Source organism: Phaenicophaeus curvirostris, chromosome 5, assembly GCF_032191515.1.
Source record: "Phaenicophaeus curvirostris isolate KB17595 chromosome 5, BPBGC_Pcur_1.0, whole genome shotgun sequence".
In the NCBI taxonomy this organism is placed as follows: domain Eukaryota; kingdom Metazoa; phylum Chordata; class Aves; order Cuculiformes; family Cuculidae; genus Phaenicophaeus; species Phaenicophaeus curvirostris.
In genome coordinates this window covers 51,519,287-51,535,087 of record NC_091396.1, presented here as the reverse complement: position 1 = coordinate 51,535,087, position 15,801 = coordinate 51,519,287, and the positions used below count along the sequence as shown (strand labels likewise).

Below are 15,801 nucleotides of genomic sequence, written 5' to 3'. Positions count from 1 at the left end.
GCTGCAGAGTACCAACAGTGCTTCCAGTTGTTCTGTCCATTTCTGAATTCATAACAGCCACTCGCGACAACTGTCCTTACCCACCAAAGCAATCCTTGACAAAGCAGAGAACGAGTTACCCTATAGCCATAGGCTGCAACGGTGCCTACTGTCTAGAAGAAAGATGAGCTTGAACTGAAGCATTGTGTTCCATTGAAAAAGGAAAATGAAAAGGAAATCCCCAACTAACTTCCACTTATAAATTGATGGAAAGCATAGAGGCCCTTATCAAAGTATCCTCACGGCATGTGGATGGTTCTGATGCTGTCTATTGTGATATCCTCAGAGCATCACCACTGGTGACAGTCGCACTGTGGCTGTGCAGCAAGCGCAAAGGGAGACGTTTAAGAGCTCTTTTAGGCTTGGGTCCCAGTGTAGGTCATGCAAAGAACTTCTCATGTGAGTTTCTGGTTACAGACTAGATCAGACATCAGATGACTAAATGCTGCTATTCTGTTTCTACAAAACAAAACTGTGTTCACTGCTGTTACAGCAGACAGAGCGAGTACCTCAGACCGCTGCCTTCATGTACAGGTTTCAGCAGAAAACTCAAGAATTTGGAAAAAATACACAGTTCACCTTTCCAGCTCCTAGAGTTAATCCTGAACTTTTACTGCTTTTCCCTGTGTTCCGTGGGTAAATAGAGCAACACCTGCAGGCCCATTGCCCTCCTACTTTTTAGAATCATTAAAATATTATTAAAAGCAGCTTGGTGTTAGAAAGATGACTCATAATGCTGCAGCATCAGTTACCTGACTTTAAAGAGATGTTAATGTCATCATTCTGATTTTCATTACCAAACAATAAGAAGGTAAGAGCTGAAAATGTCTTACGTATCTACTGCCTCATTTTATATTTTCTAAATATAAAGAAGCTACAGAAGTTTGTATGTCTTGGTGTGCTCTGCTTCCAAAATGTCATTTTAATACAGATTTGAGACCACATTTTGCATAGAAAACAGAGCAAAATTTAAGCTATTACTATTTTTTGTTTATTTATTTGTTTATTTGTGGTTTTGAATCCAGATATTGTGTGGGTAATATGTATAAAACCTCATCTCAGAGTTTACAGTTTAAAGACCTATAGCACTTTTATGAATGTAACTAACAGAGATAAGTAGATCAGTAGTCCTATTGAGTTCAAGGACAAATGAAGTGCTTAAACATTTACTGTGTTGTACTTCATCTGAATAAGCCTTTGCATACAAGCCACATACTATACAGAGCTGAGTAAAGACAGATGTGACAGAAGATAAAGGTTAGTTTAAAGTAAAGACAGAAAAAGATATAAGCAGTACACATGCTTTTTATAAACAGGTGTGTATGAAAGCAGCTAACACCCTTGATACAAAATTAGCTATAATCAGTATTGAGGAACCATATAGTTTGGAAATAGGGTTTACCTCTTTTTTTGTTTGCCTAGCAACTATTGATCCTTTTTTTCTGGTTTTGTTATACACGTCAGATAGGCAATTGCAATACTGTACCTTAAAATTCCATAGCTTCTATTTAGGGGGTGCTTTAAGATGTTAAGTTTTGAATAACCGGTTTTATTCCTGGATATTTTTCATAGAACTTATTACATATTCTAAGTATGGAGAGAGTGCTAAGCTTTGTTTTATTTTGTTTTCAAATGGGAAAAGATTCTTTTGTTGTTTGAGTATTAGGGTCTGATCTGGTTGAACCTTCCTCCTCCTCTGAAATGGATTTTCACTTTCCATTATATCACAACGCCTTAAGAGTTTCATGGATTACTGCATCAATTAAGTCTACATAATACAAAACATTATTATAACACTATTCTTCAGAAGAAGGGATTAAATCTACATCAACCCCAGTATCCTGACTTTGATAGTGGCTAATAATGGATGTCTAAGGAAGCGTTTAAAATCAGAGCAAACATTGACTTAGCTGGTATATCCTTCCAGCATTTCATGACCTGGGGCTCAGGACCTTCAGAGCTAAGGGTGATTTCTTTGTTTGTAGAGGTTAACATAAAAACTGATAGACAAGTGGACTTTATCCCACATAACTAACTGCAGTTTGCAGCATATCGTATGGATACTAGTAGCTGCTTCTTAAATTAATTTACTTGGAGAACTGTCTAGATGCAAAAGCCAAGAATTTTGCATGGATTATTTTATTAGGATTCCAGTTCCAGAGCTAATATATTTAAAAGTGATGAAACTATTTTTATATTAGAATTCAATTTACAAATAGACATTCTTTAATCCTAATTCCATAAATATATATGCTCTTGAGACAAGTACTTCAAAAACGTGTTCCAAATACAATTTATTAGCTATAACCAACAATATGTTTGCCCAAAGAAGGGTCAGACTACACAATGTATAAGGTGAAAAAAGACAATAAAAATTAAAAGCATTCAAAAGCTTGCATTAATGGGCTCAAAATCTAACTGTACAATTAAAATAGAGCATTCCCATTTGCAAAAACTGAACTGTGAAAATCTATGGTTTTTCTCTCAAAAAGATTACTCAAATGTGTAGGGTTTTGACTGTGGAGGAAAGGGAGTAATGAGTTTGCTTCAAACCTAAGTCTACTTAGCTAGATTCTCTTTTAATATAATTAGTATGAAGACACATTTTTTGGACCACCTACAATTTTGAAAATTGAGTATTTTGGATCAGCATTTCTGGACAGAAAAATATAAATCTATAAAATGGATATTTGCTTAGCTACTTGGAAGTAAAACCAACTAACCAAAAATCATATGAAGCAGTGTATATTGTATGATACGTCACTATATCATAGCTAGCAAGGAGTATTTTTAATAATCTGCAAAGATGGAAGAACATTATCCTTTTAATATAGGCTGAAGGTATTTCTCACTACAGAAAGAAGAGAGAGAGGATTTTAATCAGCTAAAAGGAAGATGACCAGGCATCAGTCACTAGAACCTGCTATGATTTCTAGTCAGACTGATGGAGCAATCTGCTACTGATGGAGCAGACTGCTACTAAAAAACATAGTTACTACCACTAAAACATTTGAAAAAATGATGGTAGCTAACAACTTAAAAACTCCGTTCTCTACCGCCAGACTTCCATAATGGAAATCTTTTCTCTAGTTTCATAATGCTTGTGTTTGAAAATTAACTGACTTTGACACAGAAAGTTTGGTATATTTTGAGTCTATTAAGCACTCCAGACTGCAGATAGATGAGATATGTAATCATTGTGTCCATGGGAAAATTGTCAGAAATAATGCAAGTTCACTGGAGCATGAAAATACAAGACTGGAAAAAAGTAAGACTTTCTTGTCTGACATAAAAAATACAGTTTACAAGGAGGCATGTAAAAGAATTTGAAGCGATACATAAAAATTAGCAAGTCCCTCCATTTACTGGAAAGTTTAAAAACTAAGCGTTCTAAGCAGATCCAGCTTCAGTCTGGAAAATATTACACAATATTTTCCACTTCTTTTCAAGAAGAAAACTATTGCAATCACTACTTGATTTCAAGCTCTGGGCAGAAAATGTGTGTCTATATATGTCTATAACATACATGCATTCATTCCATGGTTGGTCACGTACACCAAAATGTTCTCAATTAAAGAGAGTTATTTCAAGACTGCATTTATTTAACACAATAAAGAGAGTCCAAAATTAATATCTTATAGTTCAAAGAATAGAATGATCTATATATGACTTTTCCATAGTTACTAAATAGACAAAGGCAGATATGCAAAACAAAGTGTATTAAGTAGGCACTGTTTAGGATATAATCGAGGTATATTAAAATAGCTAAGAATACTAACAAAATGCATCTAATTTCAGTGACCTTGAGTTCATGAGCTCTGCAGAACCCACTCATCTCAAATATCTTCCTTAAAAATAAACAGGAATAAAGAGGATACCATGTTTATAGACCACACATTTTGTTCTCGATAGACATGTATTTTTGATGGATAAACATAAAAAATAGTAATTGCAAGTATTAATCATTAATAGTAATTATCAACTTAAGTGAAAAAGTCAGTTCCCTAGTTTTCAGTTGTGCTCTAAGGGCTTTCGTCATAGCACATTAATGAAAAATTTTGGGGAGCATCTTTTTGTTCTGAATCTGCATACGGCTCAGCACAAATAAGTGCTGACCTACAGCAAGGGCTCTTCCACATGACTGCAGCATGATGTCATCTCTTACCTGCACTGAACACCTGTCCTGTGAATAAACCCATGAACATACATTTTCAATTGTAGACTGAAACTTCTGCAGAAAATAACCCTGATACCACCTATAAAATGACATTCAGAATTAATTCATTAGATCTTTTTGTAATAAATCAGAATACATTTGTGGCTTCTTTGAAACAGCTTAGGAATATTGTAGATAACTTGACTGCTGGGATTTATACTGCATGAATAGCCGGATTTAATAACCAGATGCAAAACAAGCAAATAACCAGCAAAGACAAGAGATAAGCCACTCTGAAGTAAATGGCTAAAGATAAGCAATGAACATTCTCTAAAGAAGGAATAGTGAAATTATTAATAAGACGTATAGGCAGACTTCCTTTAAACTTTTTGGTTTTATTGGTATTCTGGAGAAGGCCCTGTTTCAATAAGACTACATGATTTCTCTATCTGTCACTTTTCAGAATCTCAATAAAGTTTCCAAAACCAAACCAAACAAACAAATTAATAAGGCCAAACCAGATTGAATTGTAGCCTAAAGAGGCATCTAAGAGGATGCACTGTGAAGCTTCAACCCAGAGAGGTAAAAGCATTAAAGAAGAGACAAGTGATGATGTGTAAATGTGCAGCATTACCTGCAACTACTGCAATAACATCCTTAACTCTAACTGAAGACTAATGCTGCTACTGCAGCAGGGGCAGGCAGTGGGAGGGAAGGCATGTGGGTGTGGTGAGAAGGCATTCACTTCTGCAGAGAGAGATGCTGTAGTTAACTGTTGACTTCGAGGAGGAATGATTACTTTTTCATGGCATATCTGAAGTCAGAAAGGGTACGTAAAAGGTTACAGAAAGCAAGGTCCTGATTTGGCCTGAAATACAGGAGTAAATAAGGGAATAGCACTCTGTGTTTGTCAAAAGCAGGGAGAGATTCACAATTTCCGCAGATACCCCCTTCATCTCCTCCCTATATATCCATCAAAGGATAGTGCTCCAGAGCTGCAATGAGTTCATGTCCAACACCAAATGATTTGTAATTCTGTTGCTTGGTACTTGCTATCCAAAAGCAATTATTTTGTCATATGTATAAACCAAAGCAGTTTGCTTCTCCACTGTCTTCTGTCACATAGGTTTCTAAAGCAAAATACTGCTGCACAGTGGAACAGTTTAACTGTTTATTATCTAAAGACTTAAGAAAATAATAGAAAGCATCTTGCAACAATCCACTACTACTCAAAACCAAATGCTTTGTTTAGAAGACATCGTAGGGTCACATTGCAGATATATGTTACTCAGAAAATGAGTGATTAAGTTGAAGTCATACCCTAACTTCTCTGCTTATTACAAGTAATTCTAAGAATCTGTGGACTTCACCTCATTTGACTTCCCATTCTGAAGATGCATCTCACTAGAGCTGTAGGAAGGCAACACTGAGTCCATTGGGAAGCAAATCACTTAGTACAGAGTTTCTGTAATGACATGGAAGATTTGGTGTAATAAAATCTAGTTGAATATGAATGTGCTTTTTGAAGATGGAGAGATATGTGGTATTAGTGCAACCCTTCATTAAATCCCAGAAAACATGGCGGGGTGAGGGGATTGAAGTAGCTCAGAGTTAGTGGAGTGATTTACAGTGCCAATAATCTGCACTGCTGTAATGTTGCCCATCAATATGTTAACAAGCAGTCACAACAGAAAAGTAACTCTGAATGTTATATGTTGTAAGGAGAATTCCAAAGCTCACTCTTAGCCAGACTTAATAAATGACAGCCAAGTGAAAAATGCTTAACAGGACATTTCTTTGCACAGAAGTCTAACACATCAGAGAAGGCACAAATCCCGAGGAATCTACTAAAGGAGTGTAAAAAGCCTTCTGACCAATTGAGGGTTTGATATTCTCTTACAAGACTGTCACAGCAAACAATCTACATGAGAAAATAGGTGTATTGAAACTGAGGGTTCCAACATATATGTTTTCCCTATAAGCCCTTTACCTAGGAAAAATGAAAGAAATGAGGCTGTACTTGGATTACTGAAAGCTCAGAGAATTGCTAGTGCATAACCTGTACCTACCTAAAAAATATTTTACTGGACATTTTGCAGAGGAGGAACTAGTGCTTCACATTCTGCGTTTGCCTGTAAAACAAGAGACCCAACAAATGCATGGAGAAGATAAAAGGTAACAATTCTTCACTCTCTTTTTTAACTATATCATGATGGGTCACCAGATGCAAATAATGAATTGCAAAGTGAAAGCGAACAAATTGAGGTCTGTATTCATAGACTGTGTAGTTAAAACTTCGGAATTTCTCACCACAGTTCATCATGACACGATACATCTGCTATGGGCCAGTGTTGGAGACAGGATGCTGAGTTAGACATACCCTAGTTTATATCCTGTATCTCAATAAATCAGTATGGGATGGAAAAACTAAGAAAAAGAGTAGTGAAATGACAAAATTGCTGAGTACCATTTAGCTCTAGTCCCAAGTCATACAATTTACAGCACCAGCATCAATTATGCAACTCCAGTTAAAATCCTCATTTTTTTAGATGTATTAGAATTTGCTATTTATTATTATAGATACTGATTTTAGTATCTGACCTGTCACAGTAGTATTTTATATTTGGTGTGTATTCATGGAAATTCATGTTCACCTACTGTTTTTATTCTTTTTTTGTTCTTTAAAACTAAGCGTAATCATTCAAATATTTCCTCAAAACATTTTCCTGGTCCTTTTAAAGAGGTTTTTAGGTAAAATGCTGCTTATATTAAATCATGGTATTCTATTATATGATGTTATATTACACCATGTTAAGACATGCCTCCTATTCACCTGATATAGTACTTGAAACTAATGGGGGGGGTGGTTGTGCTGTATTTTCACTAAGGAGCTCTAAGTTCCTTCCAGATTCCAGATTTACCTCCTGAATCTGGAACACATTTTACTCGATTTATATGTAACTGTTGCAGGATTTTATCTTTTGTTACTTCAATTCATGGGAGTATATTATCTTTTTAACTTTAAAAGAGGAGGTTCAAAATCAATAACCATACAACTTTTGTCAAGGTAAGGGAAATGAGAAAAAAGGAATCTCTGCAATATTGTTCACTTAATTAAATTGCCTTTTTGCTCTACGATAATTTAACAGATGCATCTCTAAATACACCACAGAAAAAAGGTTGTGGAAATGAACTTACTAGTTTTCATTTATGCTTTTTAAAAAATGCCTCACCCCTTCATTTTATGTGGCACTTCCTTTCGCTTACCTCCTTTTCGGTAGGCTCTCTTTAAGAACCAAAACATATACCTTTAAGCTATGCCATTTAATCACTTTTTTGTCATGTTTTTAGTTCCTTCTTTCAGGGTAGGAAGCAGATACATGGCTTCTGCAGCTATCAGGATGTACTCATGGTCTCCATGCTGAGTTAAAAGTTTTAATTTCCTCATCTCTAGCTTTCAGATCATCTTGATTAGCTTCTCCTTTCTAAAGTCCCCTTCTCTAAAGTTTAGGCTAAAATTTTCAAAATAGTGAAAATTCATATGTGAGTCTTCTGAAAAGGACTTTGAGTTTAATTACACTGCAGTTAGTATTACTCAGAGGTTTAAGGATACCATTACGTATAACAGCCCTCTGTATTTCTTCCAATAAATTCGAAAATAATTTCAAATTATTTGAAATAATAATTTCAAATTATTGTGAGTGAGCAAGGATTAGGATGCAAAACTAGAAACCATTATTAACTAGAAATTTCACCTGCCTAGCTGAACTATTTAAGCAGATCAGGAATTGAAATTACCACCTATTTCTGCTTTAATAGGTAGTGCTGCTTTGTTTCTTCTCCAGACAGTGTTCATTCAGTTCATCTCTCAACAGAAACCAAGTAACATAACAAATATTGTTATTGTTTTTTTTTTATAGCCACATAGCTTTTTAACAACTAAATTTTTGAAAGTGTTGCCTGGAACAGTGGTTGAGACTGCAGTGTAATTGAAGAAAAAAATTAACAAATGAATTTCCAGTGAACAAATGAATACTAACTGAAACAGGACTTCAATTTAATCAAAGATGTAACACTAGAATCAGTAACACATCTTCATTTATATGCATTCTTTCAAGAAATGATCCATTTCCTGACAGAGCTGTACCACTTCCGTTAAGAGAATTATTAGATTTGGATGCTTAGCATAACTTCTCCTTTCATGGTAAGACATTTAGTGGTTTTAGAGAGATAAAACTATTGGCCAGAGCAGTTTCGTATAAAAATGCTTTAAACAGCAAATTTACCTACCAAATCTACTTTTTTGATAGTTATCAAGCACAAAATGTTCAACTGTAGAATTAAAAAAAAATCACAGAGAACATTTGCAAACCAGAAACTAGAACTAATACTGTACTAAAATCTCACACAAAACTGTTTCATGACATGACTGTCTTTCACGAGGAGTCCTTCCCTAAATTTATTTCTTGATTTCCAAAATCCAATCCTCTTTTTCCCTTGCTGTGCAAATGGAGAGACTATGGGGAATATTTTGTATCATCTGGCTTTTCAACATTTGTACTTCAAAAATAACACCTATTTTTGTAACAATTCAATGACCATAAAAAAGCACCAGATGCCTCCAACTTCAGCTCCATAGAAACTGTTTTTCACATGCAGCTCCCCTTCAGAAAGGAAGTAAATCAAGTACCTCAAAACTGTAAAGCAGAAAGACCCTGGAAATACACAGCTACAGCACTTGTTCTCTTCTTTCTCTCATTTCCTCAAAGAAGTCTGTACATTAAGCATTTAAATTTCACCTCAGCCCTCAAACCAGCTTGGCACACCACCTCTTTTAGAACCAAAAAGGAAATGTTGTGACACTTTTTCTTAAATGAGGTTCAACAATATCTTTCCATGTGGTTATTTCCCACAAAATTTTTTCCTCCCTCTCTTCACAATTAGCAATGGAAAGTAAATACACATATTTTTGAACAGTTGTGTTGTGGGGTAGGGAAGGGACATCTATCTTTAGAACTCTGTTACTCCATGTTCCTAAACTTGCAGCACATGCTCAGCCCAAACAGTGAATTAGTGGTTGATTGACCTGTCAGGTTGCTCTTATGGTACACATGACTATAAAAACGCTACTTAAAAAAATATATATATATTTATACTATGGAGGGAGAGTGGCTCCGCACGAGCCCGTAGTTTTTAATTGTTTTTACTTCAAACATTTTTCCTCGTAACACTTGAGAGGTAATTTATTGAATGCACATAACAAATAGTATTTTTTGTTCAGTGTTATAGCACGCATATAAAAAAGTATTTAAAATGCAAATAATATTTTCAGTCAGCTGAACTGCGTTCAGAGTTGTCCTTCCAAAATAACAGTTTACATAGCAAGGGTGGTTTTAGTTCTCCAAACTATGAAGGAATATCTCACAAACCAATCTGTGTTCCCTGTGGGTCTACAGCCCATCATTGTTTCTGTATTTTCACGTCTGCTTCAGCTGCAGGCTCAAGCCAAATTTCCTCCCTCATCAGACTCTGTGACTGTCTATGCTAGTGATTTAAATGGGACAAAGGCAAAATCTGAGTGCTGGCACGTGACTATCCATAATTCTGACTGCTGGCATACATTCGGGAATGGCTGGGGCCCTGAGCAGCACTCTCCCAGACAATGTCCTAGCACAACTTGGGAGCCAGCCTAGATCAGCAACGGTTTGCAATCCATATAAATCCACTAGGAAGCATGGAGAAGGGCACCCTGTTTTGAAGGGGAAAGAATTTAGCCGTATGCATGCAAGCTATGCCATGCTATGTCACGCTATGTCACGCCACTTGCCCTGACACTTAAAGAACGAGTCCTAAATGAGTCCTAATCTGCTCTGCTTTCTGGTACCAATGCAGCCTGTATGTTACCACCTACCTGTAAATTCTGTCTACCCTTAAAGCTAACAAAACTGTGTCCTTTTACAACCAACCACAGAGCCATGTGATACTGCTTCAAAGACAAAGGTGATGGAAGTAATGAAACCAGTCCACTATGCCAGGAGAATTCCACTGAAGGTAGGTCCAGTCTTAAATCAAGTGCATGACCAAGTTTAATCCTCCACTGCTCCCAAGAGTTCAGTGGAAATGAAAATTTAGGTATAGTCTTGTACTCATGGACTACTGACAGGAGGTTTAGGATTTCAGTGCCAGTATATCTCGTCTGTCAAAAGGTGGGATTGTTTCCAAGCATTCAGTAAGGCTGCTTTGCTCTTTCTGGATATGACACGTGAGTCCTGCAGCAGGAGTACTTTAACACTGGAGAAATTGTTATATAAAAAAAGGTTAATTTTTGTTAACAGAATGACCATGTTGCTCATTTACTTTTTCCAAAGTGCATGCAAATCAGTGGATCCCCCAGTAACAATGAATTTTCAGTGCACACAATAGCACTTTCCAAGCTCAGTCACAACTTAAACCTCAGAATACACAGTAATCACCTGTTTTGCTATATGCATAGTCAGCAGCTACCACAATGGTTCATTAACCTTAGTTCAATATTTTAGTGTTATCAACTCTTTCTTTAAAGCTGTTTTAGCTGAAATTCAAAAGGACAAAAGAAAGTTTCAGCCTGAGGCAAATTAGCAGATGAAGTCCATCAAGCTATGAACATCTGAAACAAAGACTATTAGCAACTACTAGATTCACTGCCAGCTCCACTCACACTGAGTGCTAGTAAGGAACAGACTGGAGTCAGATTTCAGTTTCTCTCTTCTGACGCTGCCAGGGACAGTTAGTCCGAAGTGTAAATTAGTAGAGCCGCAGTATGAAATATATCAGTAGTCTCTTTAAAATGTAACATCAAGGACACGGAATAAACAGAAGTTGTTGCTATTCCAAGTAAAGAAGCAAAACTGAAACTCCCCACTAGTTGTGCAAAGGAGCCATTAGCTGCAGATACAAAAATGTAATTTAACATCAATCTTTTCCATCTTATTTTGTACTTATTTTCCCTTTTGTAGTTTAATATTGTGCTGATGTAACATCTACTGTTTCTACAACAGAGGGGCTTCTAAAATAAGGTGAAAAAGCAACTCAATTATTTTTCAGTTTGAAAACATCTTATGTGATCAGACTTTCTATATTTATAGTCAGAAAGGCAGTAACTGTATGGGCATTTTCAGTGAAGTTATGTGTATACCATAGGCTACAGGAAGATACTTTAACAGAACACCTGAAGTGCTTTGTGGAAAACACCTTCAAAAGTTATACTGTGAGACTCTCAGAGAGTACTTTTAATTTCTTGGAAGCAAATCAATCCCCAAAACACCCTAAAAATGAAGCTTGGTGTTTAAACAATTCCACAGTAGAAAGCTCTTTTCAACTTTAAGTGGCTCAACTTGATCTCTCTACAGGAAACTGTAGAAATGCGTGTGAATATGTCTATGTATATGCAATTTTTATATGTATGTGTACAAACACACACAAGAATAATAAAAGAATGTGAATAAAAGATTAATGGAAGAAGTTTTATTTCATTGATGTCTCAGGAGTCACCTTCCCTGGAAGTGTTTAAAGGATGGGTAGATAAGGTGCTGAGGGGCATGGTCTAGTGATTGATAGGAATGGTTGGACTCGATGATCCTGTGGGTCCTTTCCAACCTAGTGATTCTATGATTTTGTGTATCAGAATTGGATTCAGATGTGAACACTGCCATTGTAGGTGACATGGCATTGCAAATGAGCACCTCCTTACCTAAAGGAGGGGAAGTAACAGCATCCAAAAGCAACAAAGAAACAGCTCCAAATAAGAAACGGGGAGAAGTGCGATTCATGTGATCTGTCTCAGGGAAATGTGAACTGCTATGGATGTGCCAGATTGCAAAACAAAACAGACTGAGAGGCTCGAGTGAGATGAACAGGTCAAACATGATTAAAAATACATCTTCCTTAAAAAAAACAAACAACACCCTGATTGCTGGTTGATGATAATCTCGATATGAGCGGGCAACGTGTGCTCACAGCTCAGAAGGCCGACCACATCCTGGGCTACATCAAAAGAAGCGTGGCCAGCAGGTCGAGGGAAGTGATTCTGACCCTCTATTCCTCTCTTGTGAGACCTCATCTAGAACACTGTGTCCAGTTCTGGAATCCTCAACATAAGAAGTATATGGAGCTGTTGGAACGGGTCCAGAGAAGGGCTACAAAGATGATCTGAGGGCTGGAACACCTCCTATACGAGGACAGGCTAAGAGTTCAGATTGTTCAGCCTGAAGAAGAGAAGGCTTCGAGCAGACCTTACAGTGACCTTCTAGTACCTGAAAGGGCTAGAGGAAAGCTGGGGAGGGACTGTTTACTAAGGCTGGTAGTTATATGACGAGGGGCAATGGGCATAAACTGGAGAGGGGCAGATTGAGACTAAACATGAGGAAATTCTTTACCATGAGAGTTGTGAGGCACTGGCACAGGTTGCCCAGGGAAGCTGTGGCTGCCCCATCCCTGGAGGTGTTCAAGGCCAGGTTGGATGGGGCCTTGGGCAGCCTGGGCTGGTGGGAGATGTCCCTGCCCTTGGCCGGGGATGAAACTGCATGATCTTTAAGGTCCCTTCCAACCCAAAACACTCTACGACTCTGAACGCTGCTGTCCGGACCCTCCCCGCGCCTCCCCCGCCCGCAGCCCCCCCCAGCGCGCCCGGCTCCTCTCTGCTCTGTGACCTTTTGGTTGTTTTCCCTTCCAGCCTCCCCGGTCGGCGGCTCCGCTCTCCCCCCGCCCCAAAGTCGCGGAGCCCGAGCTGGCGGCGCCGGCGGCCCCGGAGGCGGGGACACCCTATTCCCCCCTCCGACCATCGCGACCGCGAACGGGGTAGCCCCTTCCCCCTTCCCCCCTCGTCCCCGGTACGATGGTACCGTCCCGCAGCTCGGGGGCGGGGCTCCAGGGTCGCGCGCTCAGCTGACCGCCAGCGTCACTGGCCAATCCGCGCCTCTCTCTGTCTCTATGGCAACCCAGCGCCCGCCCTCCAGCGCGCGAAATTGCTGGGCGGGGGGGGCGGCGGGAGAGAGGAGGGCGGGAATGTTTACAAACAAGCCGAGGGAGTAGAGGGACCGTGGGGGGAACCGCGCGCGCGGGGGGGCGGGGCCAGCGCGGGGCGCAGCCGCCGAGCCAATGGCGGGGGCGGCGGGGCGGGGGGCGGGGCGCGGCGGCCGGGGCGCGCGGCCAATGAGCGGCGGGCGGGGGGGGGACCCGGGGCGGCGGGCGGTGGCGCCCCCTCCTCCTCCCCCTCCCGCCGGGCTCAGCCTATCGCGGCCGCCGCGCTCGGCTCCGCGCGGCCCGGGCGAGGGGCAGGGCGGCCGCCGAGGGCTCCGAGGGCCGGGAGAGCCGGGGACGGGGCGGCCATGGAGGGGCCGTCGGCGCCGGGGGAGCCGCCGCTGCGCACCGTGCAGCACGAGCTGAGGAACGGTGAGCGGGGCCGGGGGGGATCGCGTGTTCCACACGGTCATCGGCTTCCGAAAGACCTTAGGGACCTCATTTCTGAGGAAAAGTGCTTCAGTGCTGCCTGTTCGGCTCCCCTGTCCCGCTTCCCCGGTGGGATCTGGCGCTTCTTAAAGGAGATAAGGGGTTGGAGATGAGGGTTAATGGTTTTTATTTGTTTTAAACAGCCTGGTCTGGTGGGAGGCGCCCCTGCCCCTCTCAGGGGGGGTTGGAGCCGGATGATCTTTAAGGTCCCTTCCAACCCAGACCATTCTGTGGTTCTGTTTGACTTTTATGGCTATGTCAGTATTGGGGGGCGGGGGGGATGTTTGTCACAGCCCTAAATGATGTCTTTTTACGTGACAGCTTTTCTCTGACCTCGGTGAAATGCCGGAATTGTAGGGAGGGGAATGTGCCTTCACGTAACCGCGGAGTTATCTGGCTTCTCAGTCTCTGAATCTTCTTGTAACTCGGTAGCTCCTTATGACCCTCTGGAGAAGCAGTTCAACGTGTCAGATTTGTATGGCCTGTCAAGATGCAGCAGAAATGCTCCGTCGTAGGTTGCTGTGTCGGGGAAAATTCCGATATATTTTTAATAGGGACTCTCTGCTTCTCAGAAGTTTCCAGGCAACTTGAATACTGCAGTAAATCTAGAAATGCTTTTAAAACACAGTCACGGTGTTCATTCTTTGTGTCTGTTAGCAACAGAGGTGCTGTTAACTCATGTCCTTCGTTCCTTTTTTTCTCTCACCGTGTTTTTTACTTCATGATGAAGTAAAAGTGTGCGATGCTGTTTGTCGCAGAAGTTTGAGAGAGCCGCCCCTCAGGTTATTGTAGTTGACGTTGTCTAATAGGCCGATGGGTGGAAGGCAGGTGGTAGTTCGGGGTCTTTTTGGTCTCGTTCAGCCCCTCTGTCCCCTCTGACTCGGGTCCAGGGGCTCAGGGAGGTGTCCCACCGGCCCGCAGCGATCACTGCAGCTTTAAAAAAAAAAAAAAAAAAGGCGCTCTTCCTGATAGCTACGCAGAAACCAAAGGGACTGTAGTTTCCTTCTTTCAAGAAGAAGCAAGGGAGTTGGTGGAAAACATACTTGTCTCATTGGGTGTTGCTAGATTTTGGCGTGCAGGAGAAAAAGTGGTAGAGGGAAAGTAAGTGGAACACATTTATTCTGTATATTTTATCTAACCGTGTTTAGATTTCTTTTATAAAAGTTGAGACAGCACATATCCCTGTGCGATAGTTATTTAACAGTAGTTTCAGGAATAAACGCATCCATATAAACTAGTCAGAGCTGTCTGTTGCAGTATGATAATTATCTTTCATTTTGATCCTGATCTTAAAGGTTTTTAGATTCAGGAAGTACTGGTACTTGCTTTTAATTCAAAAATTGTTGAGCTTTTTTGTGTCTTTTTAAGCTTCTGAAATTCAGCTTCATAGGAATCAATTGCTTCTCCCCTTCGCACCCTATTCTCCTTATTAAGTATTTAGAAAACTCTGCTTTCTCAAAAATGCTTTCTAGCAATGGCTTGTCTATTTCTGGAGCATTAGGGTGGAGGAGGGAGCTGCTCTGTCATGTACTGGAAGACTCCTACTCCTGAAGGTGTCAATAGTGTCATTGCTATGCAAGACGTATCAAGCTACTGTTTCAGAACTTGTCTTTACACAATACGCAGAGATATAATAATTTGAGGAGAAAAATTGCAGTCAGCTTCTGCTTATATAGAAATATATAAATAATCTGTAGAATACTTAAGAGGTTTTTGTTAGGTTTTTTGTACTGGATCTGCCTGTGTGGGTGCCTGGCTGCTGGCTGGGGTCAACCCACCACTTACTTTTGCTTCATTTTGGTAAAGAGGGTGAAGGGATGTGCAAGAGCTAGAACTGCAGCCAGTGGATTTTTGTTGTTTTTAAAATACTGAGGTTGTACACCATGAATATTCCTTTAATGTGCAATTTGTTTGGGTTACAGTGTTCCCCTCCTCTCTGTGTTCTTTCTTTGATGTTGTTAGCTCTGTGACTAATTGGATGATTTCGAATTACATATTGAAAGTAGCTGTCTGTTGGCAGATGAAAAAGAGGTCAGTCTTCACAATGCTGAGAAAGAATGTACTATTGTGGGACAAATAGTGGGTTCTTTGAAAAGGGAGTGTCTAATTTTCATATTGTA

General features: G+C 40.1%; 2 protein-coding genes across 2 annotated transcripts in view; one reads left to right on the top strand and one right to left on the bottom strand.

Annotated features, from left to right (window-relative positions):
* The window catches only part of DGLUCY (D-glutamate cyclase), a 47,901-nt gene extending 34,926 nt beyond the window's left edge, over positions 1–12,975 (bottom strand). The window contains exon 1 of the mRNA XM_069858720.1: positions 12,883–12,975. The gene's annotated coding sequence lies outside the window, so the exon portion shown is untranslated. The remainder of the gene's footprint in view (positions 1–12,882) is intronic.
* A 473-nt stretch (positions 12,976–13,448) lies between these two features.
* Positions 13,449–15,801, top strand: part of RPS6KA5 (ribosomal protein S6 kinase A5) — an 83,217-nt gene continuing 80,864 nt past the window's right edge. Inside the window, exon 1 of the mRNA XM_069858712.1 lies at positions 13,449–13,624. Coding sequence (XP_069714813.1) covers positions 13,561–13,624 — 64 coding nt within the window. The 5' untranslated portion in view covers positions 13,449–13,560. The remainder of the gene's footprint in view (positions 13,625–15,801) is intronic.